The following is a 24,076-nucleotide window of genomic DNA, read 5'->3' as shown; positions in this document are numbered from 1 at the left end:
GAACAGAGTCTGTCCCACTGAATGAGACAAACAGTGTGTGGCAGGTAACAAAACAATTTCAGAACTTTTTAATGTTGCTAAATTATATGTAACCATAATGCAAGAATGAGATGCAGGCTAATACTTTAGATGGTTGGTGGGACGGTGTAAATGGTTTGTGTGCCGTCTTTCTTCGAGCAGTTCCCCTCCCCAGAGTGGGACACCGTGACTCCAGAGGCCAAAGACCTGATCAACAAGATGCTGACCATCAATCCAGCCAAGAGAGTCACTGCCACAGACGCTCTCAAACACCCCTGGATCTGCGTACGTCACACACACACACACACACACACACACACACACACACACACACACACACACACACACACACACACAGTAGGACATCTGTTCATTTCATATCCACCCTTTCAGTCGACACTAAATGACAAAACATTGGATGTGAACGCACCTTTACTCCAGAGTTTTCGATACAGGTCACATACAGTTGAGATAACAGCACACACTATGTCTGTGTTTGCAGCAACGCTCCACTGTGGCGTCCATGATGCACAGACAGGAGACTGTGGAGTGCCTGAAGAAATTCAACGCAAGAAGGAAACTCAAGGTGAGTGACAGCAGGTGTTACAGGGCAATCCCTGTTTTTCCTTTTTGGAAAGCACCATGATTGTTTGATGGCTTCCTTATTGGGAGTGAAGAGATGAAGTCATAGGTCAACCCCAGTCACAGGCAGCAGAATGTCTAATCATTAACCTTTCAGCTTGTGTAAACACAGCAGTCTGTGTCTCTGAGTCCGTGTCTCTCTCCACAGGGTGCCATCCTGACTACCATGCTCGCCACTCGCAACTTCTCAGGTAAGACCAGTACAGCGACGAGGGGCCGTTAATGGTCACAATTCTTCCCCGTCCTGCCACTAGAATTGATCTCTTCCAGTCCCACATGTTGTCCTTCTTGATAAAAGCAGTATTAGTGGTGACAGTTTCTCTTTCACTCTGTCTGTATTATTTATTTACCAATAGTTTTAAGATGCTGTTCTTTTGACTGCAGCTGTTTCTTAAACACTCTGGCCTTTAGAGCCCATTAAGCTCCATCTGGCCTCTCTTCTCAGTGGCTGTCAGCAGAGACAGATCAATAGAGTCCCATCTTCAGATCACTTTAAAGGGCAAAACATTCAAACTGAGTCTAACGTTATTGATTGTTTCTCTTTATGGCAAGCTGACATTTTTTCATTCTTGTTCATTTATTTGTTGTAATAGACCTACACTGTCATTTTGCCGTATTAAATCAATATAAGTGTAAACATGCCCTTAGTGTTTACTCTTGTTTTTCTTCCCTCCCCTTCTTGTGTGGTAACTCACCTGTAAGGTAAGAGTCTTTGGTGTAGCTGACACTTCTCCACAGTGTCAAACTACACTGTCAGGTTTGGCTCTGAGGCATGTCATGTCTACTACAGCACCAGGATAGAGCTTTCAGCTGACACAGTGCATCCACCGGTGGCCATGTTGGAGGAAAATGACTCTAGGCATCAACAACATTCCTTATTTCTGAATTCGTAAATAATCCGCAGGTGGCGTTGGTGCCTCAAAAACATGCTCAGTGTGTTGTGTGTGTAACTGTAGTCTGTGTCAGCAGCTACTGCTACATTAACCTCTGCAGTGGTTTTTATGAATGTTGATCCAAGTCTATACATTTTATAAATACAGGCCATCTACAGAACAGACTATACATCACAACATGCATTTGATACTGTGTAATAGGCATTAAATGATTTGCCATAGGTATACGCATGTACAGGTCTCTATATGTATAATGTTACATAATATCTATCTATTTTAATAGTTTGTTACATAAATCTTAACTGTATCCATCAGTAGTTATTTAAACATAGAACTAAGATTGACACTTTTCAAGTGATAGAAACATATTATGCAATTCAATATTTTGTCATAGGTAGAAAATAATCAGTGAAATGTGTACATACATCTGTACACATCCATAAAACTCTGTTGCATAGACTTAGGGGCTGATTTGTTATATTTACAGAATATTTTACAAATATCACAAATAATAGCTAAATACTTTGTTATATGCCGTATGTACATTTACCAATCAGTTGCAATGCACAAGGTTTTTATCCTGGTTTTGAGTCATAGCTGTGGCTGAGCAAAAGTTTAGAGGCACCTCCGTCTGATGAGATCCTTCAGTCAGAGCGGTACAGATGAGAGATCACAGAAGCATACACTGTGCCTCAGGAACATTCTCCTCCAAAACGGCTGCTGAAAAGTATTTGATGTCACTGAAAAGCTGCTATCAGTTAATAAACATACACATGCCTATGGTTTGACAAATCACTCCTGCCAATCCAACCCTTCACCTGCCAATCAACCCCCCACCCCCATATCACAGAGGATACACAAAACCCTGAAATCCCCGTTCTGCTCCCCCTGCCTCTACCAATCATCTTCTCTGTGTGTTGGACTGTTCTTGCATGTTGACTGAAGAGTTGGAGTTGAGCTCACTCCACCAATCAAAGGCGTTCTATTGTCCTTGAGTGACAGTGGGCAGAGAAGGGAGAAGAGAAGCCAAACAGTTCCCTGGACACTGCTGTGCTTCTCCTATAGTCTCATCAGATGAATATACTGTAATTCCAGTTCCAGGCTAATGATTCAGTAACTTTTATTTCATCTCCTCACTTAATTTGCATTTTTCTCTTCTGCTTCCAATTCTAGCAGTGCCCACTTTGAGGTTGCTAGTAATTGGCCAGCTTTGTCCAGACACAGCGTGTGTGTGTGTGTGTGTGTGTGTGTGTGTGTGTGTGTGTGTGTGTGTGTGTGTGTGTGTGTGTGTTTTAAATCCAGCTGGCCACTCATTTCCTTCCATTGTTCTTCTTTTCTCAACAGCAGCCAAGAGCCTGCTGAACAAGAAACCAGATGGTGTCAAAGTAAGTTGAGCTTCAGTTTCATCTTCACACTTCTCTCTTTTCATGTCTGGTACATGAAGCTGAGACGTCCTGTACTCTTCTTTATATACAACAGTGTATATATATACAGTATATATCAGTGAGACTACCTGTTTAAAGGATTTAATGATTAAAAAAATAATAATACTGTACTGTGGTTCAGTGTGTCCCACTGCACCTCAGCACGTTTTCAGGTAGACCGTCTGACCTATTCTCCTCAACACAATAGTCAGTAACACCTTTGGGGAATTTCTTCGCTTGGACTCAAGGATGAACTGATTAGATTTTGGTGCTCAAAGGTCAACTTCACTGTGACCTCACAAAACATGGTTTTGGCCTTGTGAACACAATATCTAAGGAATGCTGTGAGGGATTTCTTCAAATTTTTGGTGGTCAAAGGTCAATGTGACGTCAACATCTTTGGCCATGATTCAAGACTTCATACACTAATTATGACACAATTTAACACAAATCTCTAACAGTATCAAATAATGAAGTGATGATATTTTATATTCAAGAGGTCAAAGGTCATCTTCACTGTGACATCATGATGATCTGCAAAAACACTTCAGCACTGTAAGTCAGGAACAGAGGGAGAAGTTGTGACAGGGTTAGGGTTAGGCTGCAGCTTGACTGGTTGGTGGGTGGTGATTCTAGTAGAGTGAGTATAGAGTGACAAGCAACACCACTGCTTTGGTAAAAATAGGAGCACAAGTTGCATCAGGGAAATTAGTCTTCCCCAAGAGGGTGCGACATATTTCCCAATAATGATCTCACTCTTCATCGTGTGAGAGGAGGATCTGCTGTCTGAGCTGAGGAAACTTTTGGAAAATAATAAGTGATGATTAAATTATGATTTGAGGGAGATAGACTTTGTCCCTGCCATTCTTCACTCAGCTGACAGGAGATGAAAATCTTCCATTGACTGTGTGTGTGTGTGTGTGTGTGTGTGTGTGTGTGTGTGTGTGCGCGTGTGTGTGTGTGTGTGCACGTTGTACAGTCAGACATAGGTTGATTGTCTGTCTTGTTGTGTTGTGGCTGCTCACCACAGAAGAGGAGGACGGATGGTGCAGAAGCTCTGAGGGTAGGCCTGAGACTGACCCTGCAGTGGGTAGTTAGCTCTAGAAAACCCCTCGTATTTCAATTCCTCCACAGAGCTGCACAATGCTAAAGGCTGGGGAGGCGCTCCATGACTGAAAACATGACACACCTTGTGGGTTTGGAGAGGTGGAGCTCATGTGTTCAACACTGACACTGGCCTGTTCTGTTCAAATATTGATATTTCTTATTGATTTTAAAGAGGCACTGAGTCTCTACTATAAACTGTCTTTACTACATCTGATCAGGGCTGTAACAACCTCTTACACTGAAGTTGTAATCTCAGTGTTTTATTATCAACCTGGGGGGAGTTTACATTGTACTATTAATAACTGACACATGTTGTTATTTCACTGGCTGAAACCACTATTTTTAGACTCAATATATTTCAAATATATACTGAACAAAAATATAAATGCGACACTTTTGTTTTCATGAGTTGAAATTAAAGATCTAAAACTTTTCTAAGCGCACACAAAGGCGTCTCTCTCTCAAATCTGGTTCATAAAAATGTTTAAATTCGTGTTAGTGAGCTGGACCATCCATCCACCTGACAGGTGTGACATATCAAAATGCTGATTAATTCACAAGTGTGCCCTGGGCATGTCACAATAAAAGGCCACTCCAGAATGACTTTTATTTTTTTTAAAAAGACATTTATTAGGCACTGAACTGTGGATTACTCATGAATGGGGCTACAGATGTGCATTTTAACCCTAGAAATTCCTAATGTCTTTATTTATTTTTTTATTTTTTCAAATTAAAACTGCACATTTTAAAGTGACCTTTTATTGTGACCTGCCCAGAACACACCTGTGAAAAATGTAGGCTTCTATTTTGAAAAAAAATGCAGAAAATATAACAAGTCAGTCAACAGTTAAAATGTTAATAATAAAAAAAATTAAATCTTTTTTTTTTTTTTTTTTTTAAATCGTGTTTTTTTTTTTTTTTTTTACCTTGGCTGTGGCCAAGCATCAGATAGTTGAAGAGCAATATCATGTGATTTGAGCAGCTAGCTAACATATCCAGCTGATACAGCTAAATCCTTAAACTTATTCCAACCATAAAATATGTCAGTGTGACACACTGATGTTGAGCCGGGTTCCAATTATTGACTCCAAAACCAATTTGCAAGATCGTCTGTGTAAAAAAAAAAAAGCACCAACAAGCTCTGAAGTGGAAAGTCAGTTGTGATGATGAAATTGTGTCTGAAATTAAGAGTCATGCAGTGTGTCCGCAGCCTGAGAACAAACATTAGTGGAGCTGCACCATCTACTTTTCTCTGTCAAAATGGAAACCTTTTCCAGCGTAGTGCAAAATAGATGATGTGAAAATCTCACCCTTCTCCTTGAACCTGCTGTTCACAGCTAAAATGTTATAGGTGTCATCTTGTGATACGGGTGAAATAGTAAAACTTTACAGTTACAGTAGATTTTTTTTGAACATCTGTCAATATTCCAACATGTTGTTTTGAAGAAAACCAAATGAAGCCACTGATTGTTTGTGGAGTCTCTGTTAGCAGACATGTTTGTTGATGACTGTGTTCATGCACACACACATTATGAGTCTTATCCTGGTTTTCATCAAAGTTTATCATAGAACAAATATCAATTTGGTTATTCATATTTGTGTGTTCGTGATTCGGTCATTGTGGTTGTTCTTACTGTCAGCCACTTTTTGTTTTTCTTTTCTGTCCATTTTGCATATTCTAGTTCAGTGAAACCAGCCTGTAGTTTGCATAGTAGCTACACAGCGTCCCAGATACCAGGTCACACCTCAGTGAGGGTCTTCTGCAGGATGGTTCCTCTCTTGGATTCAGCTGCATCGCATTTTACAGTGCAACACGACTTACACCGCTCTGTCGACAGAAACTGGAATTCAAGAAAAATATCAGCACCTAACTTTATCAGTTATTAGTTTTCTCTTTTCTCCAGAGTTGAACTGAAGCAGCTTCCTCACACGTTTTCAACAAGTGACATCTGCACCAACTGTAAAAATGGAGAGATGGTTCATAGTACCATGGTTACGTTCCAGAAAAAAGCAAATGTGACATAATTATATTCCAGTGTGCTGCTTTTGGTTAAAGTTGAGGAACAGTGTTAAAAAAGTTCAACGTAATTATCACATCTGACATCTTTGGAATATACTGTCAAGTGCAAATAATGATAAAACATGTGGAATCATTAAAATAACCAACAAATTACATTTTTAAGAAAATATGTTTGTGCACTTTTTGTGGTGTTCTTTTTTTCTTTTGAAAAGTTTTTAAGAGATTTTTGACGCCATTGAATACATAGTGACAAAGTACATGTTCAACTACACAGCATACGGACTACTGGTATTTCAAATTCTATTTTACCGTCTTAAACAGGAGTAATGGGTAAAATAGAACTAAAGCTTCATAATCATCGCTGATTCCTCGAACATGGCGTCTTAACTAGCTCTCAGTAACTCTCTGATTAACAGCTGATTGACACAGATGGCCACGTCTAATGACATACAGTAGTAGTTCTAATCTATGAATTTGACAAAACTTTCTTTCATACTGATATTTCAGTGGACATGGATGCATTCCCATGATGTTTTTGATCCCTGAGGGAATAGTCCTGACTGTGTCTGTGGCTCTGCAGCTTCTCAGGCCACCAGCTGATCAAACATCCTCACGTCTACTGCATGGATGTGTTTGGTACGGAGGTTTATGGCTCCCACACGGTGTATCCTGATGACTGTGTTGATCTCCTGACTTTTTATCTGCTGCCACCGTGAGGTTGACATGTTTGGGTCAAGTGAAAAGACCCTACAGTTATTGGATGTATTCCCACGAGATTTGGTGCAAACATTCATGTTCGCCACAGGATGAACTGTGATGACTTTGGACACCAGCAAGTCAAAGTTTGTCCTCCACAACTAATAACACTCCCAGCAGCCTCAGCTTTACTTTGTGTTGAGCTGCATGCACACTAAACTAAAGATTATGGTAAATAGAAAATGGTAAACATTACTTTATTACTAAAATCATGATTTTTGGGTCAGTGATTATGGTTAGAGTAAATCTCCAGGAAATTAATCTAAGTCCATGCAATATCCTCAAAGGTGACCTATATCAACATTTATGTGTGTATATACGATAGGTACAGGGGGGTCCAAAGTCTGAGGCCACTTTGCTATTGGTCTCAGACTTTTGGACCCCACTGTACATGTAATATATACTGTGTGTATATAACATAAAAACCAATGATGGGTGTATTCAGGCCATATGACATGTAATCCTCTCCAACTCTCCATCATGGATCCTTGTCCTCAGCAATAAACACATCAGATCAAATAAGAACAAAGACAGAATCAGTTTTTAGCAGGAAAACATGAACTAAGCTTCAGTATGATCCTACATACTGTATCCTGTCAGTCAGGTGCCTTATCCAGGTCGGAGTCATCAGGATTCATGGCAACTACAAAACACAAAACACTTTACTGTGAGACATGCAGAGTTTTACCTAATGAATTATTCTTGTTCAGAGTAATTGGGTCATTAGTTTGACCCCAGACTGTTTCCTCATCTGACTCTGTAAACAGACAGGCCTCTGCTCCTGCTTGGTTTATGAACTCTTTTTTTATGGTTTGATTACCGAGGTTTTATTTGCTCACCCTGTTCAAACTTAGACCTGAAGCTGAACTGTTCAAACATATCTGACTGACTCCCTGACACGAACTCCTGAGCACAATGTTCCACTTTCCCTCCACAGCAGCTGCTTGTGTTAGTGTCTGAACACTAAGGCTTGTCACTTCTGCCCTGTCCGTCTGTCTACCTGTATGTCCACTCTGTTCCTCAGATCAACAACAAGGCCAATGTGGTCACCAGCCCCAAAGAGCCTGTCCCCACTCCTTCTCTGGTACACTGTCTGCCTGCCTTGCTGCCTGTGTGATGCATGACTGTCTGTCTCTGTGTAACTGTCCATCTATCCGCACTCTGTGACATCTGACATCACAGAGCCTTTCTCATTTTGTTGTCCGTGGTGATTGTTTTTGTTGTTTTTCATAAAGCTCAAGAACCACAAACGCCGTCCGTGGTTGTGCCGTCCACATTCACATCTGGATTGTTTTATTGCCACATTGCTGTACATGGGCTGCATTCTCCTTTGTTGTTGATGATGGCTGTAATGTCAATACTGAGGCCATTGCATCAGCTGTGGCAAATGCACTGATGCCACAGGTGAAGACTTTGTTGTCAGCCAAACTGGAGACAACACTGACTTGTCAATGAGGCTACGTCCACACTACCACGTTTTGGTTTTGAAACTCTTTTGCTACATTTTCACCTCCATCCACACGACTCTGGGCTTTTCAAGCACTGATAATGGAGACTTTCAGAAACTCTGCTGGACCAGTTTTACTTTGAAAACTCTGGGGTCGTGTTTTATTTTGAAAACTCTGGGGTTGTGTTGTAGGTCTGTCCTGATTGGCTCTCATCAGCCTGGACTATCAGTGTTGAATACAACATAATGAATTACAGTGTTACTGACCTTGCTGTCTTTGCTAGCAGCTGTTCAGTTACATTCTCTGTTTTAATGCTACAACTCTCTTTGCTGTTCCTCCTTCAGAGGATTTACTGTAACTAACCAACTGCAGAGTAGACAGTCTGCTTCCTGTTTACACCGGCTCGCACATGCCCAGTGTACATGAATGGTCATGTACGTGTGTGTTTCCAAGTGTGTTCGTCTGGATGGAGATAGTTTATGTTTGAAAACGCTGTTTTAAAATGAAAACGTAGTAATATGGACGTAGCCTGAGACTTGAGTTCCACCGTTGGAAGAGCCATGTGTTACTGAAGTATCTCATACCACTGTAAATATCCATTTGAAATTTTTAATAATAACTTTAATGACCCAGAATATGAAGGTGAAATGACTTGATTTTGAAAGAGCATAATCTGTAGCTTTCACTCACCGTTAGCATAGCATATAGCAGAATTTTAAATTTAGGGATTAGATGTCTTGTATTTTGGGAAATCCATTGATTCGTTTTTTGGTTTGTTTTGTTTGCACAAGAGAGAGAAGATTGTGCATCTCATTTATGTGCATTAAGTACAGAGCTGTAGCTGGAGGTGATTAGCCTAGCTTAGCATAAAGACTAGAAGCAGGAGGAAACTGCTAGCATGGTTCTGGTCAAAGTTAAAATATATGCCTACTAACACTTTCACAGCTCAGTCATTGACATACACAAATGGAAATATAAAGTTTGGCAGCTTTGTTAAACCAAGACCAAAACCTGTGCTCACTGACTGTATCTGATGTCGTGCTATAGTATGAGACTCTAACATTATGGATGAGCATTTCTACATTTCTGTTTGTGAACAGATGGAACACCAGGCTAGTTAGTGATCTTCAGAGATGTTTGTTGGTGTGGAGGGGGCTAACTATACCACAACTCCAGCTCTGTACGTGACACAGAGACAGAAGATTAATATAAATTTTCTTCTCTCGCCGTTGGAAAGAATGAAAAAAGTGTATATCCCAAAATGTTGAACTTTTCCTTTAAGGATTTAGGTCTGTACCACTGATTCATATCCATTTTAACCTTGGCCCTGTCCAGACCTGCATTATCATTAGTCTTTGTTGATTCAATCAGAAGTGGTCAGCTCTAAGTACAACTGTTCACACCTGGCTGCTTTATATGCAAATGATCTCAAAACACAAAATCCGTGCGCTGCTCACAGCTCTAATGAAATGAGATTTTAGCCATTGAGAAGTAGTAAAATATTTCTGGCTTATTAGGAAACTGGTGGCAGAAATTACCCTGGGAACATACTGCCTGTTTTGCGTGAGTGTAGCGGCTGACATCGCTGAGCTGCTGCAGAGAAGCGCGCGTGTGTGTGTGTGTCTGTGTGTGTCTGTGTGTGTCTGTGTGTGTCTGTGTGTTCACACCGGCTGCGTCTCTGCTGCTGCAGCTGTCTCTCTACATAGAGTTTACAGGTCACTGGAATGTTGGATTTCTCTTCATTATTAATTCATTTCTGATTTATTTTTGGCAGAAAAAGTCACTTAAATATCTCTGTCTCCACATGCATCTGCTGAAATGGTTAAAAAATATTTTCATATTTTTCAAGTCTGTGTCATATTCAGATTCAGACTAAACAGAGACAACCACAGTGGAAGGTGTCAGTCGTATGTGATGTTGCTGGTATAATGTCACTATGACATCAATAGGTCTTTTCACTGTCTGTTTTCACTGGGAGACGCGTCACATGTGAAAAATAGGTGAGATGCGAATCACTAGATCACGCGCCGAGCCGCGAGGTGTGAGCCATGCATCTCACACAGGCAGTGTGTCGCTCTAACCTGTTAACGTGCACCGAAATGAAAACCAAGACATTCTGCAGCCGCCGCGCTCACGCAACGCATCCAGTGTGTTGCTCGCTTTAGACCATGACAGAGGACGTCAGTAGAGTAGGCGGTCCTTCAATGTGAACCATGACACATTTGCGTTCACACTGTTAAAAGAATGTGGACCCATGTGATCTAGACCACCTCTGGATGTGGTCAAATGCGTCAGCAGTGTGTCTTGGGTGCGTTCACGCCTGAACTTAGAGCTGACCACTGGTGATCAGATCACATGAGTCTCGTGTTAACACCAGGTGTGAACAGGCCTGAGAGAGTTCATCTGGAAATAACAACCTCATCCTTCAGGGGTTTTAGTCAGTGTTACATCATGTCAGTCATGTCAGCTGGGACGCAGTGATACAGCACCAGTGTACAGCAATAGCATGCTCTGTACTTGTGAGTGGGAGGTTGATCCTGACAGTGAACTTCTGTTTCCTTTCAGATTCCTTTAATAATACATACAGGTCTATGTTTGATGGACTGTTTGTGTGGTACATCTGAACCTGTCCTGGGTGTTTAAGCTGGAGACAAAATGTTTGTGTTTTACTACTAACAGACTTTCATGTCTGTACGGTGTCTGTGGTTGGTGTCAGTTATTGTCATCTTGTTGTCAGTACTGGGGAAAATCTGTGGTATAAGACTTGATATTCTTTACCTGATGTTCAGGGAATTGTCACAGCTTCCACTGCCATATTTTCCCATCTGTTAACAAGAGTTCTGTAGTGATGCTGTTGTGATTCAGTTTTTAGCACCAACTTCATTTCCCTCAAGTGTCAAATCTGTCAATTCCCCATACTTCCATCACCACTTTTCTTTCTTTTTTCTTTTTCTTTCTTGCAAAATGCTTTTCTGTCAAACTTTCCTCCTGACTCACTTCTTTTCTGCACCGACGTCTCTTTCTACTGTTCATCCTCTCTAATCAGGAGCCTCAAACCACAGTTATCCACAACCCTGCTGATGGAAACAAGGTATACAGCTGATCAGATGCTAGCCTGAGGCTGTAGTTTGCTGCTGACGCCTGCGCCATTTAGAGTAGAGCCTCAATGTTGCTTCTGAAATGTTTGTGTGCCAGTGGATGTTCTCCACACTCCACATGTTAAGCGAGAAAGCAAAGGGATCATGGATTCTGTCAAATAATGCATGCTGATATAAACTGTTGCATGTCTTTCTTTAACTTCATGTTGCACATCTATGTTTACAACTCTGTGTATTGTTCATTCTGGATAACATGCCATAAAAGATCTCAGAAGATAAAAAATGAGAGAGTTTGTGTCATCTCATAAGCCTGAGAGCAACGTGTGAGAAGCATGTGCTGCCATTGTCATGATAACATCATAGTCAGTTGTACAGTGGTGTGACAAAGGGATTACGCATGCTGTTGCAACATAATAAAGAGCGTGCAATACCATGGATACTAAAGCTGTTCCAAGCCAAATCCTTAACAGAATACCCTGGAGTCCATCTACTGTGTCTGGGTGACTTGCTTGTGCAGATGTATGGATCGACATGATAATGTGTAATCCATAAGAAGGAACATATGTGCATGCTTGTATTCTTTGCTTTGTGCAGTGACATGATGGTGTCGTAGCTCATAGTATAACAGTGTTTCTGTGTGTAGTAAGAATGTTGTAAAATATTAATATATAGAGACTGTTTAGCTGTTTGCTGAATTCATCACGAATACAATATATAAACAATCTACTGTTTATATACTTATATATATAGACAGATATATGTTCATCTACAAAGAAGTAATATGTCATGCAACATGGATTTCCTTTTGCATCAAAGGGATGAAAGTTCTGTTAAATTCCTGTCAACGTTTTTAACTTCATTATCTTTAGTAAAAGTACAATTTTGAACTACACTGAACAAGTTTTATATGGTATTCACCAAGTGAATTTCTCAGGGCGACTTTCCTGAAACATGACCATCTTTGACCTACTGTACTTCATGTAGTTGTTTTTCCTAGAGATTGTGTTGAGAGTCTAATCCCAGATTAACATGTGAAAGGGTCTGAAGCAGCTGGGATGTGAATGAACACTGAGCAGACTGAACTCAGACGTCCTGCGTCCTCTGCTTGTTTGAGCTGTCCTGTCGGTCTGGTTACACTCACAGCTCTTTTTATTTGTGGTTTCACAGGAGTCCAGTGAGAGTGCCAACACTACCATCGAGGACGAGGACGTGAGAGGTAGGGAGGTTCACACTGACAAAAACAAACCATCCTTCTGTTCGCAGGACCAAGTCTGTCCTCTAAACCTTTAAACAGGCATTGACTGTCAGGTCACCTTTCTTCTTCCTCTCTGGTCGACTGGCTCATGTTATTGCTGGGTTTGGGATAACCATGTGTTTTACAGCACCCCTCTATGGTTGTGTCCATTGCATGAATGTATTGCATGTTGTATTATTAATTGTCTTTTAGTTTCAACATGTTTCATTTCTCATGGTCCATATTGCTTTACTTTGCATGTCATGGCAAATATCATGTACTAAACCATGGCCTGACATATTGACCCCTGTTTGTGGTAATTTAGTTGAGCAGCCATTTTGACCTCATCGCCTCCCACAAGAAAACATCATGTCCTCTACAGAAGAGTGGGGAATGAGGTCAACTAACAGGCAGAGTGTATATGTGGGTGCTCTGGGGCCCCAGACCCCCATGTACCTGAATGCACCCATATTAGCCGTATTTGGGTCACCAGCGGAGTAAGCTTCGGCCGATACTACATTTTTCTGCCATATGCAGAATGATATAATATATTGTGATATTTTTCAACCATATGCTACATGTACTACAGTGTATGTGATATTTGGGCTGGTCTGTATCAAGATATTACATTTTTGTATGGCCCAGGCTTACAGGGCAGGAACCCATTTTGCCCACTTAATATTCCAGCCTTGACTTAACTCACTTTTGAATGTAAATCCAATAAACAGAGTTCTGGGAGTCTCTGGACACCTGAACACAACCCTTTGTATTCACAAGAATTTCAAACTTATATTTGTGACTGTGTTGTGAGATACTAACTTACTGTTAGATACTTTCTGATACCCTGTATGGTAAACTGCTAAAAAAAACAAAAAACAGTCAGATAGTTAGATTAATGCTGATTAGCAAACAATCTGCAGAGAGCACAAGTTTCAATCATCATTAGTCAAATTACAGTTTGACAGCAAGACATGACACAACGAGAGAGAAGGGAAAATGAACAGAATGAAGGGGAAGGACCTTTGTGCTTCTGTTCACTGAGGTGAACATTGTAGACATCTGTGTAATTGATTTGTGATTTTGTGTCTTTCTCTCCATGCTCTCTGATTGTTGACCTTTGATAGAACAGAGAATCTGTCGGACAAATTAGATTTGAATTTTTCAGCATTATTAACATCTTACAAAGCTGTGTCTCATTCCTGGGGCTCCTCACATCCATCCCCTCCCCTGCAGAATGTGTGTGCCAACATACTGTATGTGCGTCCATTCTTCCAGCACACACACTGGCCCATTATGGGACATGCCACTGCCCTTTACAATGGCCTCCATTATTATTCATGGGTGATGGGGTCGTAATTCCTCAATGCTTCATGTCCTCATTCAGTGAAGCTTTGAAAATGCTTATGTTAGTGTTCAGTAACAGGTTTTTTCCCTCATCATTTCTCTCTCTTATTCTTTCACAACATATTGAATACAGCTGTTCTTGTGTCTTCCGTTTGTGCTCTCAATCAGACCTCCAGACTTCAAAGAAGCTTAGAAATCTTTATGATACCAGGGGAAGATTTTAATCATGACGCCTTTTGTGATTTTCACGGTGGTTTCTTTGTGGAGAAGCGATCCGTCACAGGAGGTGGGAATATAAAAGTGCAGGAATTTCAATGAGGGCAAATACTATATGAATATGATTCATTTGCATCTACATGTATGATGGATGGTTGGCGTCTCATTCCCTCCACACTAAATGGGTTAAGTAAAGTGGGTCTTCTCTTTGGGAACCTGGTTGGAGGCAGTGATGTCCTTTTATAGAGAGGAGCTGTTGTTTGGTGCAGGACAGGTGCAGATATGCTGAAGATGCAACAACAGGGCCGGTCCTATGAGCAGATCTGTCACCATTAGGTCCATGACTGAGTGATAAGGTTACACCGCTGGTCGTTGCTCTTTCAAAATGATTTGGTGTGAACCATCAATATTGTCACTTTGCACCTTTGTTGCTAATTTAACCAACTTTTCAGACTTTTCAAACCAAATTAATGATTTAATAGTGGTGATGATAAGGGATATAACTAAACTTTATTCATCAGCTGTTAAAGTTGTCAGTCTGAGCACACTATAGACCCCACCCCCCTCCCTCTATAAATCTTCTCGTGACTTTCCTAACTGTTGGACTGGTCATTTAATGCTGCTCTGTGAGGCTGTGTCATCAACACTCACCTGTCATCACTGTTGCTCTGCTCACCTGAACATTTTCACTCTGTCCAAACTGATTTGTTCTCAGCTGCTGAAAGAAGGGATTGCTCTGAACAAATTGACACTTCCTGCTTTTCATGTGTTCTTCATTTCATGTTTTCTTTTTCTCCGTTTTCTTTTTTCTTGTCACTCCTGTTTTGCCATTCATCTCAGCACACTGTCCCTCCTCCACCTCCCAGATCTACCATCTGAAGCACTTACACCACTCCACCTTTCACTTAGACCGCTCCCCCTCTGCCTCCTCTTCCTCCTCCTCCTCCTCCTCCTCCTCCTCCTGCTGGTACTCTCTTACCATTTGGCCCAGTGGTGAGGAGTGCTGCCAGTACATCCTGTGGGCACTGGTGGCCGCCTACCTGCTCCTCTTCTTCACATCTTCCTTTCTGGTCTTTTTCTCTGACCATCCTACAATATGCCACTGCGGCCCCCATCACACCCCCACCCAGGGGCCTGGCCCCCGGCTTGGGGTGTCCCTGCCTAACGACTCCCAGTGTAAGTTCCCAGGAGGAAGCTGTGAGCTTGAGCTCCTTCCGATATAAAAACAAATTTCACAACAAGTAGAATTGAAGCCTTTAAATTAGAAACTGTAGTAACGTCTATGTGACAAATGAGTGTAAGTGAATTTAGGTGAGTTTGTTAACTTTGTACTTTACTTGAAATTTGATGTACATACTTGCTAGTTGCTGTGGTAGACTAATAATGTATTTCTCAGTTTCTAGATGACATATCAAACATTCTTCAGTGATAATAACTTCCTTTTGGGCTGAGCCACATCGGCCTGTCATGAAAACTCGATGTGAGATTAGTTTCGTGTTCTTATCCTAAACCTCTCTCACGTTTTCTTTGAGGGTATGAGTGTTTCAAGTCAGTTTCTCTTAACTGCACAAGCATGTCGTAGATCAGCTGTTTGGACACCTGTTCATCAGTAGATGTGCGTTGGTGAGATTTGATCATTAGCACCTGTTCTATTCAATTTGTGGCAAGGTTTCATTCACAAAAATGGAATGAGTCCTAAAATCCAGAAATGAGTTGCATTTTAGCTCCTCCTGTTCCCTGCTCCTGCAATCTCAGGTTCGTGGACTGGGCTTTTTCTTAGATGACTGAAATAAGGTCTGTAGTTCACACAAGCGTTGAAGTCATGTGACTGTGGTGTGGTTATAGCCTAACATTAGCTTTTTACTTCTGCTGATTGTATTGAGGCTTCAAACATCATAAAGTGGTGTTCGTTAGTGAAGATGATCCTGCTGAACTAAACCTCAGGATCAGAAACTGCTGTTTAATTGATCTAATAATCCAGAAGACAATTGGCTTTTAGTGGAGGGAACCAGGGTGATGTTAACTTCAGGGTTAGACTACAAAAATACATCATCCCTGCTGCACTCCAATCATGAGCTGACCAAAACAATGAGAAAATGTTACCTTACCTCAGATCAGAGCTGTACCATCACAGTGGGTGATGACTTAGACAAGAGGTGATGGAGATGGATTAGAGAATGATATACAGTAGGTTAGTGACGGAGAACAAAGGGTGTTTCCCTGGACATGTTTGTATTAAAAGTGGTTGAAGTTGATGGCAGCGGAGCTTTGATAAAACAAATGTCATCACATCTTTGAATAAAGTGGAATCACCCTGATTGAATAGGAGAAAATATTGATTTAGCTGTTTTTAATGAGCTGTTGAAACATGTTTGATCTGAGTTCTTACATGAAGCTGAATGTATTTAGACCGACTGTGTGTGAGAGTTTTATGTGTTATTTGAAGCAGGTGCAGTATAATTGTGATACCTTCCTATAGACAACCAGTCTAGTGTTGGCTAGTCAATACTGTGCTGTAGCTCGGGTTGTACATAGGTGGTGCATTAATGTCCCTGAACCCCAGACTACTTATCTAGACTAGTCTGTAGAGCTAATCAGCAGTGTTTGCTTTTTGCAAAGTAAAGTCCACCATGAGTGTTTCAGCTGCATCAGGCCTTCTACTGAACCAACCAATCAGAGCAGGGTATTCTGGTTTTTGTCAGAAGGTGTATAGTGTCTTCTTCTTCTGCTGCTGTATAACTGGTCTGCTGGAGCTGGAGCTTCTGGTCCTGAACACAGAGGGTTAGTGTAGCAGGAACATGTGTCGCCTTCCAGCAGTTGTAGTTCTGGTCCTGGTGTCAGTGGAGGGAATGAGTGCTCAGCTCAGTCAGCAGCAGACTGTGAGTGTTCAGGTGTCTGGGAACAACACAGGACTTGAAGCTGTGGAAGGTAAAAATGGATTTAGTTTGGTGTGTGTGTGTGTGTGTCACCAATCATCCCCATGTTGTACTTTTATCCACAACAAGAGCACTTATTCTTTCCATTCATTGTCTCCTAGCTTACCTACTTAGCATGAAAGGTAACTTTGATGTTGTCATATGTTGAACCACGCTGACTAACTTTCCTACAACTCTCTCCTTCATTCATCTATGCCACAGTGTATTATTTGTGGTTTTGGAAATGATGTGACTCCTGAATGTCCTGATGTTGTGATGTGGGATCGATGTCGTCCCCATGTTCCACATTGGTCCTTTTCACAAACCTTAATTTGTGCTTCTTTTGACGTGTCTCTGGGGTTCTGTTTGCAGATCTAATCTAACGTTGTCTGTGTCTCTCAGCTCGTAAGCAGGAGATCATTAAAGTCACTGAGCAGCTGATTGAAGCCATCAACAACGGAGACTTTGAGGCGTACACGTTAGTTCAACTGCTTTCATTTACTATCACCTCAAATATCTGACACACTTACACATGTAATAGCAGATCTTTTAAATGTAACCTGCTCTCTGCGTGTCCTGTTTCAGGAAGATATGTGATCCTGGCCTCACCTCCTTTGAGCCTGAGGCCTTGGGAAACTTGGTGGAGGGCACCGACTTCCACCGCTTCTACTTTGAGAACGGTAAAGAGTTTCTGTCTCAGTGTGATGAAGCTGTAAAGTTGTCACAAACAAGGTGTATATTTTAGATTGGGACAATAATGCAAAAGAATAGGACAAGCTTGTAGTTTTTTATATTTTTTTATTCACAGAGGCAGTTTTCTCTATATATCCTCCACCTCAATACAGGCTACATTCACTCTATTAAGTTGTGTGTGTTTTATTTTGAAAACTCTGGGGTTGTGTTTTATTTTGAAAACTCTTGGGTTGTGTTGTAGTCTGGACTGACAGAAACTGAGACCTTTGAAAACAATGTCACCCACGGTCTCCCATCAACCTGGTCAACCAGTGGTGAATACAACATGATAATGAGTGACAGTTACTGACCGTGTTGTTCACTTACATTCTCTGTTTTAATGCTACAACTGTCTTTGCTGGTCCTCCTTCAGAGGAGACTATCTACTTCCTGTTTACACCGGCTCACACATGCTCAGTGTACATGAATGGTCACGTATGTGTGTGTTTTCAGGTGTTAGTAAAACAATCGTCTGGACAGAGATCAATTTAGATTTAAAATTAAAACATAGCGGTGTGGACGCAGCCACAGTAAGAGCAAATGGCATTTAATTAGTGGTCCTCACTGTATGAAAACCATGACATTCAAAAAGACAAGCTAAACCCAAACCTGTCTGTATTGTTAAATATAACTAAAAGTGCTGCAGGTGGAGTAAGTGAAATAAGTAAGTGAAGAGAAAACAAATGTTCATATACAAGCAGTGAAAAATATGTTGGCCTTCAGGGGAAACAACTCAACCTACACAGGGAGATTTTATTTGTGTATTCAGGGCTGCACAGTCATCCTAACTTTGTTTTCATTGTATTTAATGGAATTATTATGTAATATTGAACATCAAAAAATCCACCACCTATTATTATTATTATTATTATTATTATTATTATTATTAAAATAATATGAAACGCACAACAACAAGAAATCACTGGGACTGAAAACAACAAAGCAGCAGAGGTAACAGTTGTGTAGTGTTGGCTGCTCTGACACTGATCAGGATCAGGTCTGATGCAGGGGTGAAGTTCAGATCATCTAGAAGACAAAGCCTTTCATTTACAGCTGCAGGTTTTCTGCATCATGGGTGAATCTGTTGAACATTTCTATGATCATTAGATTAAATGTGTAGATTATGAACTGTGACATCCATTTGTTATCTACACTAGCTCAGCTTGTTTGATGAGCACTAACTGATGAAAACACTGTATATAATGAGAATAAAGGAACACATTTGTATGGTGAGCTTTCAATATTATTATTATTAGTGACAGTGAGTGCACCTGAGATGATGATGATGATAATCCTTGTTGCACAGGAAACCTGAATACACACAACTACACTTGGTATGGTGAGTGACAGTTCTGTTTGTTGTCTGGCCCACAGTGGATTCTCCAGGCTGATACTGATGTTGATGTATTTCAGATTATGAGCCTGTTGTAACATAAAAACATAAACAGACAATCTTGATATGGATCCCTGAGATTTTCTTTTGTAAAGAATTGAGACGACCTGTGCCCCTCACTCACTGTTGTGTTGAGCCCCTGCTGATGTAGAGTGCTGAGTTAGGAGCCATCACAGTAAGGTTTCCAACTCTTCTTCAGTCTCCTCAGTTTCCTCACCATCCTTGCATGTCTCGTCCTCTGCAGCTCTGTCTAAGGGGAAACAGCCGATCCACACCATCCTGCTCAACCCCCACGTCCACCTGATCGGGGACGAGGCCGCCTGCATCGCCTACATCCGCCTCACCCAGTACATCGACAGCAACGGCATGCCTCGCACCATGCAGTCAGAGGAAACCCGCATCTGGCACCGCCGCGACAGCAAGTGGCAGAACATCCACTTCCACCGCTCCGGCTCGCCCACCGTGCCCACCAAGTGAGTTCATCACTGGAGGGTGAAAGCCTCTTTTTTTTCATCTGACAAACCTCCAGAAACACGTGTTTACAACATTTGTAGGCTGTTTGTTCTGTTTGTGTAGTAGTTAGCAGGACACCTCAAAAACTGCTCAACACGAAGGAGTCATGAAGAGCTTTTTGTGAGGATAGCGCCACCATGTGGCATTGTATAACGTACTTTACCCTTTTTATTTGTAAAGACTGAACTGTGAAACCTTCCTTGGTTCAGTCATGATATCAGATTTTACGATATCAGGAATTCACGATAACGTATTATAATTATATTCACGATAAAATAATAATGCTATGAGTCAGATTTGTACTGAACTGTGTTTATTGTGTTTTGTCTCTTTTTTGTCAAATGAATTAGACTGTGTAGGGAGATGGAGAGAGAGTCTGAAAACATGACTGTACAAAACCAAACAAAAAGAACAATTAAAATAGTGAATGATAGTGAATGATAGGCACCTAGATGAACTGATAAACACAAGATCCACAAGGCCAAACGTCTGCCGTCACCATACCATAACCATGAAGAAACCATTAACCAAACTAATCAGAAAGATGAACACTTACTACAAACATCAGCGTGATGAGAACGACCTAAAATGTATTGGACTTGCACTTTTTGTTAGCTTGGCCCATCCCCTAACACGGAGGGGGGGGCGGGGCTTATGACCTATACTCCAGTCAGCCACCAGGGGGGGGAGATCGAGCTGTGATGTCATCCATCTTTATAGACAGCCATTGGTTTTCAGTTTGAAACATTGCAGGAAGTGTCACTGCTGATCATACCTCAGAAAGCAGGAAAGTGAGCGAGAGTGACAGCAGTGTACTGGTACAGGAAGGACTGATGTAAACAGTGATGGAGAAATGTACATTATATTATGTTTAATATGTGACGTATCCAACAACCCCCTTCTTAATGCTGACCCTCTGTTCCCTTTACTCCTGGCATTAACATGCAGTCATGTGTCTGGATAAGTAAATGCACAGCATGTTGTGATTAACCACATCTGGAAGGGTGAAGGCAGGATTGAAATAACTTATTTATTAGTCTTATTGGTATTACCATGGGTAAATGCAAAGGTTTGTGGAGTAGTTGTCATTTTCCAGATAATACCCGTATACATTCAGATACAGATCCATGATAACACCAGGTGGAAATGGAAAGTTGGATATTGTTTAAATGCCTGTGTTTATTCGAGAATTTACGTAAAACTAATGAACTTGTAAACACATTATAACTAATAACAACAGTAACAATAAAAGTTTAAATTGCCATAACTCAGTGAAAATGAGTTTGACTCACCTGAAATATTACACAGTTCCTCCTTGTACAAGGTCCATCCGGTGAACATTATAAAAACATTATAATGCATCTTATTTTGGGATCTTAAATAAAAGAAAAATCAGTTGTAACAATGACTTCTCTGGCCTTTCATACATTTTATCTTCAACCAATCATTTCATTACATGTGCACCCCTTACACTACTGTTACTGTGAAAGTGAAACTTTCATAACCATGGGGAAAATGATTACAGTTTCTTAAAAAGATATCAAGCAAAATAAAAGTAAAGGGATATAAGATTCAATAAAATGTTGTGTGTATTTTCTGGAAGGGTTTTATCTGATCATTAATCCAGATGTAATCTGTGTTCCAGTTGAGAGGACGATATTCGACGACAAACACCCTCCAGCCTACAGCAGTCAGCTGACAAGACCCCACCCGCCAAGTGTCCATCCAATCCCTGCCCATGATAGCTAGAGCTCCGCCCTCTCAGTGTGTTGTTTACATATTGTCGCTGCTGGACTGAAGATTATTGTACATGTGGGGGAAAAAAAAAACAAAATGAGGGAGAAAACTTCAAATACTGACAATATCATTTTGTAGTGAGAGTGTGTGGTGTTCATTGCGGGATATTCTCACCCACAGCATGTTTTATTACTCAGAGGTTTTTTAGATCAGTACCTTTTAAATAGAAATGGTTTTCAGAGGAGCCACTTGTTCCAGTTGATTGATTTTTAATGGGCTGGTCAAATATGTGAAACTTCCAGTTATCATGTAGTGAGTTTTTCATTTGAATATTGCACATATTGAGGACTCTTGAGCTATTGTGATGTTTAAGCCTTTTGGCACGATGACCAGTATATCACATATCTGCTTCTTACTCATGTATGTTCAGAATTGCCATTTATTAAAGCTCAGACACAGGCTTGCTTTGGTTTGGTGATGTATAGGTTCTGGTAATCGATGTAAATTGCTCTCTCTTTGCTTAATCTTTAGCAGTATCCATATGAACTGAGTTGGCTAATTTTACAGATCTTTTTTCTGGTTTGCTGTTGGCACTAAGTTTGTTTGATAGGAATTTTAACTACATGTGTAAAAGGGAAAATCAGTTGAAACATGACCTCCATCATCACAGAGCAGCATGTGAGAAGAGTCTCGTATGATAGAATGTAAACTATAGAACAGATTTTTAAAGGCCATTCTGACTCTTTCCAGTTAAATCATATTTTCATAAAGCAAGGAGTTAATTATGTGAATTTTATCAGTTCTATTTTGTTTTGTTTACTTTTTATATTGTGATATTGATGCTTTCCCTCCACCTCTCATTATTATTGGTTTCCTTTAAGCCCTTTTAACCCAGATTGGTGGTTCCTTTATTCTTAATTCCTTTATTTGACCTATATTGCATGTTCTACTTGTGTATGCCAATGTTTTACACTGGACAGGACTAAAGTAGAATCACGATGTTCACACTGACATGAATGACAAATTTATGTCAAGCTGAAATGTTTGGTTCTGGAAGTTCTTCATTGATTTTTGGCCAAAATGACTCACCAGTAAATCACCATTCTCTTTTGGTTATTAATATGTTACTATAATTATGTTATTGCAGTGTCAGTGTTTAGTTAAGGCACAGGGTATTGTTGGCATCACTTGCAGATTTATATGAAAACACAAAAAAGGAAATTTAATTCCACCAGGGGGAGAAGAAGCAGTAGTGTTCAAAGATGAAGTCACAGGTGTTAACTGATGATTTGTGTTCAGGAAATTTAGATTTTGTTTTGTTTTTTTTGCTTTGGTATATAAGGAATGACATCACTTACACACCACACTTTGTTTTTATCTTTCTAAGATGTGCTGAAATTGGACACTGGTATAAAATGTTACAATGATGAGACAAACCTGATGTATGTATAAGAAATATCAAATAAATTGTGTGATTTATGCCAAATAATTTGGTTTGTACAGCTTTCATTTAGTCTTAATTTCCTACTGTTTTAACTGCCATAATCTTAAAATGTGTTTTTATTAATGCAGTTTACTGAAGGCTTTTAATAAAGGTGTTGCTCAAGGATCAGTATTAGGCACACTGTTTTTTACTCTATACACATGTTTATTTCCCAAATCAGCACTGAGGTGTTCTTATATGCTGATGATACCATCTTCTATGCCCCTAACTCCACCACAAACCATGTTAGTTTAATTTTTGATGGTTTTAATTTAAAGCATGTTTTTAAAATTCAAAAAGAGAAAATGATTGATGAAAAGCCAAAACTACAGATGTACCTTCTTCTGTTTATACTAGTTTTATACAAAACTGCAGAACTTTGTTAAATGGCAACAGAGTGGCCATTGGGAGACGCAGGACTTTTCCTGATGGGCTGCTTCACAAGTTGTGAAAAAAGTAAAATATCTGAGAGAGACAGAAAAGAGACCAGTGGACAAAGACAACAGGAAACTTGTCTTGAGTTTATTTAGCAAGATAATGTATAACTTTGATTTCTGCTCTGGTTTCATGAGAACTTTGGATGAATGACTTAAACTCCTCAGAGTCTGTGTGATCAGCTCAGATCTACAGGTTCTTATCACTGAAACAGTGAAGGAAGACACTGAAATTCAAAAGTCCACTGCTCTTTTTACTGCTTTACCATCCAGATTGAACTCTAATCTCCCGCATGCATGATTTATTTTGTTAAGGGTGACAAATGAACTTGATAACACATTAGTACCAACAGCAACAACAACAACATGAAGTTTTAATTGCCATGACTCGGTGAAAATTTGTTTGACTCACCTGAAATATGACACAGTTCTTGTCCTAGTATTCCATGACAGGATATGTTGATGAATAGACAATTGCAACATCTGAATATATCTGTGTATATACACATATATATTTTTTTTATCTTATCCTATCTATCCAGTGAACACGGAGTATTTTAGGATCACAAAAAAAAATTTTAAAAATCTCTTGTAACAATGACTTCTCTGCCCTCCAACTTTTTCTCTTTATGCTGATGGTGAGTCTCCAGATGGGTTTTGAGGGGGGGC

General features: G+C 40.3%; 1 protein-coding gene across 12 annotated transcripts in view; it reads left to right on the top strand.

Moving 5' to 3' along the window:
• LOC111223622 (calcium/calmodulin-dependent protein kinase type II delta chain) overlaps nucleotides 1-23,076 on the top strand; it is a 100,923-nt gene extending 77,847 nt beyond the window's left edge. For 2 of the 12 annotated variants that reach the window (XM_022747843.1, XM_022747844.1), the window contains exons 10-20: nucleotides 181-303; nucleotides 521-604; nucleotides 809-851; nucleotides 2,901-2,938; nucleotides 7,885-7,944; nucleotides 11,355-11,399; nucleotides 12,574-12,622; nucleotides 17,518-17,593; nucleotides 17,701-17,795; nucleotides 19,485-19,713; nucleotides 21,399-23,076. In XM_022747843.1, coding sequence (XP_022603564.1) covers nucleotides 181-303; nucleotides 521-604; nucleotides 809-851; nucleotides 2,901-2,938; nucleotides 7,885-7,944; nucleotides 11,355-11,399; nucleotides 12,574-12,622; nucleotides 17,518-17,593; nucleotides 17,701-17,795; nucleotides 19,485-19,713; nucleotides 21,399-21,402 — 846 coding nt within the window. In that variant the 3' untranslated portion in view covers nucleotides 21,403-23,076. Of the gene's footprint in view, nucleotides 1-180; nucleotides 304-520; nucleotides 605-808; nucleotides 852-2,897; nucleotides 2,939-7,884; nucleotides 7,945-11,354; nucleotides 11,400-12,573; nucleotides 12,623-17,517; nucleotides 17,594-17,700; nucleotides 17,796-19,484; nucleotides 19,714-21,398 lie in introns of all 12 variants that reach the window. The other 10 variants (XM_022747841.1, XM_022747842.1, XM_022747848.1 and 7 more) reach the window with 6 other exon arrangements.
• Nucleotides 23,077-24,076: the final 1,000 nt, after the last annotated feature.

This window comes from Seriola dumerili, unplaced genomic scaffold, assembly GCF_002260705.1.
Source record: "Seriola dumerili isolate Sdu_G_001 unplaced genomic scaffold, Sdu_1.0 BDQW01000111.1, whole genome shotgun sequence".
Taxonomy (NCBI): domain Eukaryota; kingdom Metazoa; phylum Chordata; class Actinopteri; order Carangiformes; family Carangidae; genus Seriola; species Seriola dumerili.
This window is presented reverse-complemented; position numbering and strand designations above follow the sequence as displayed.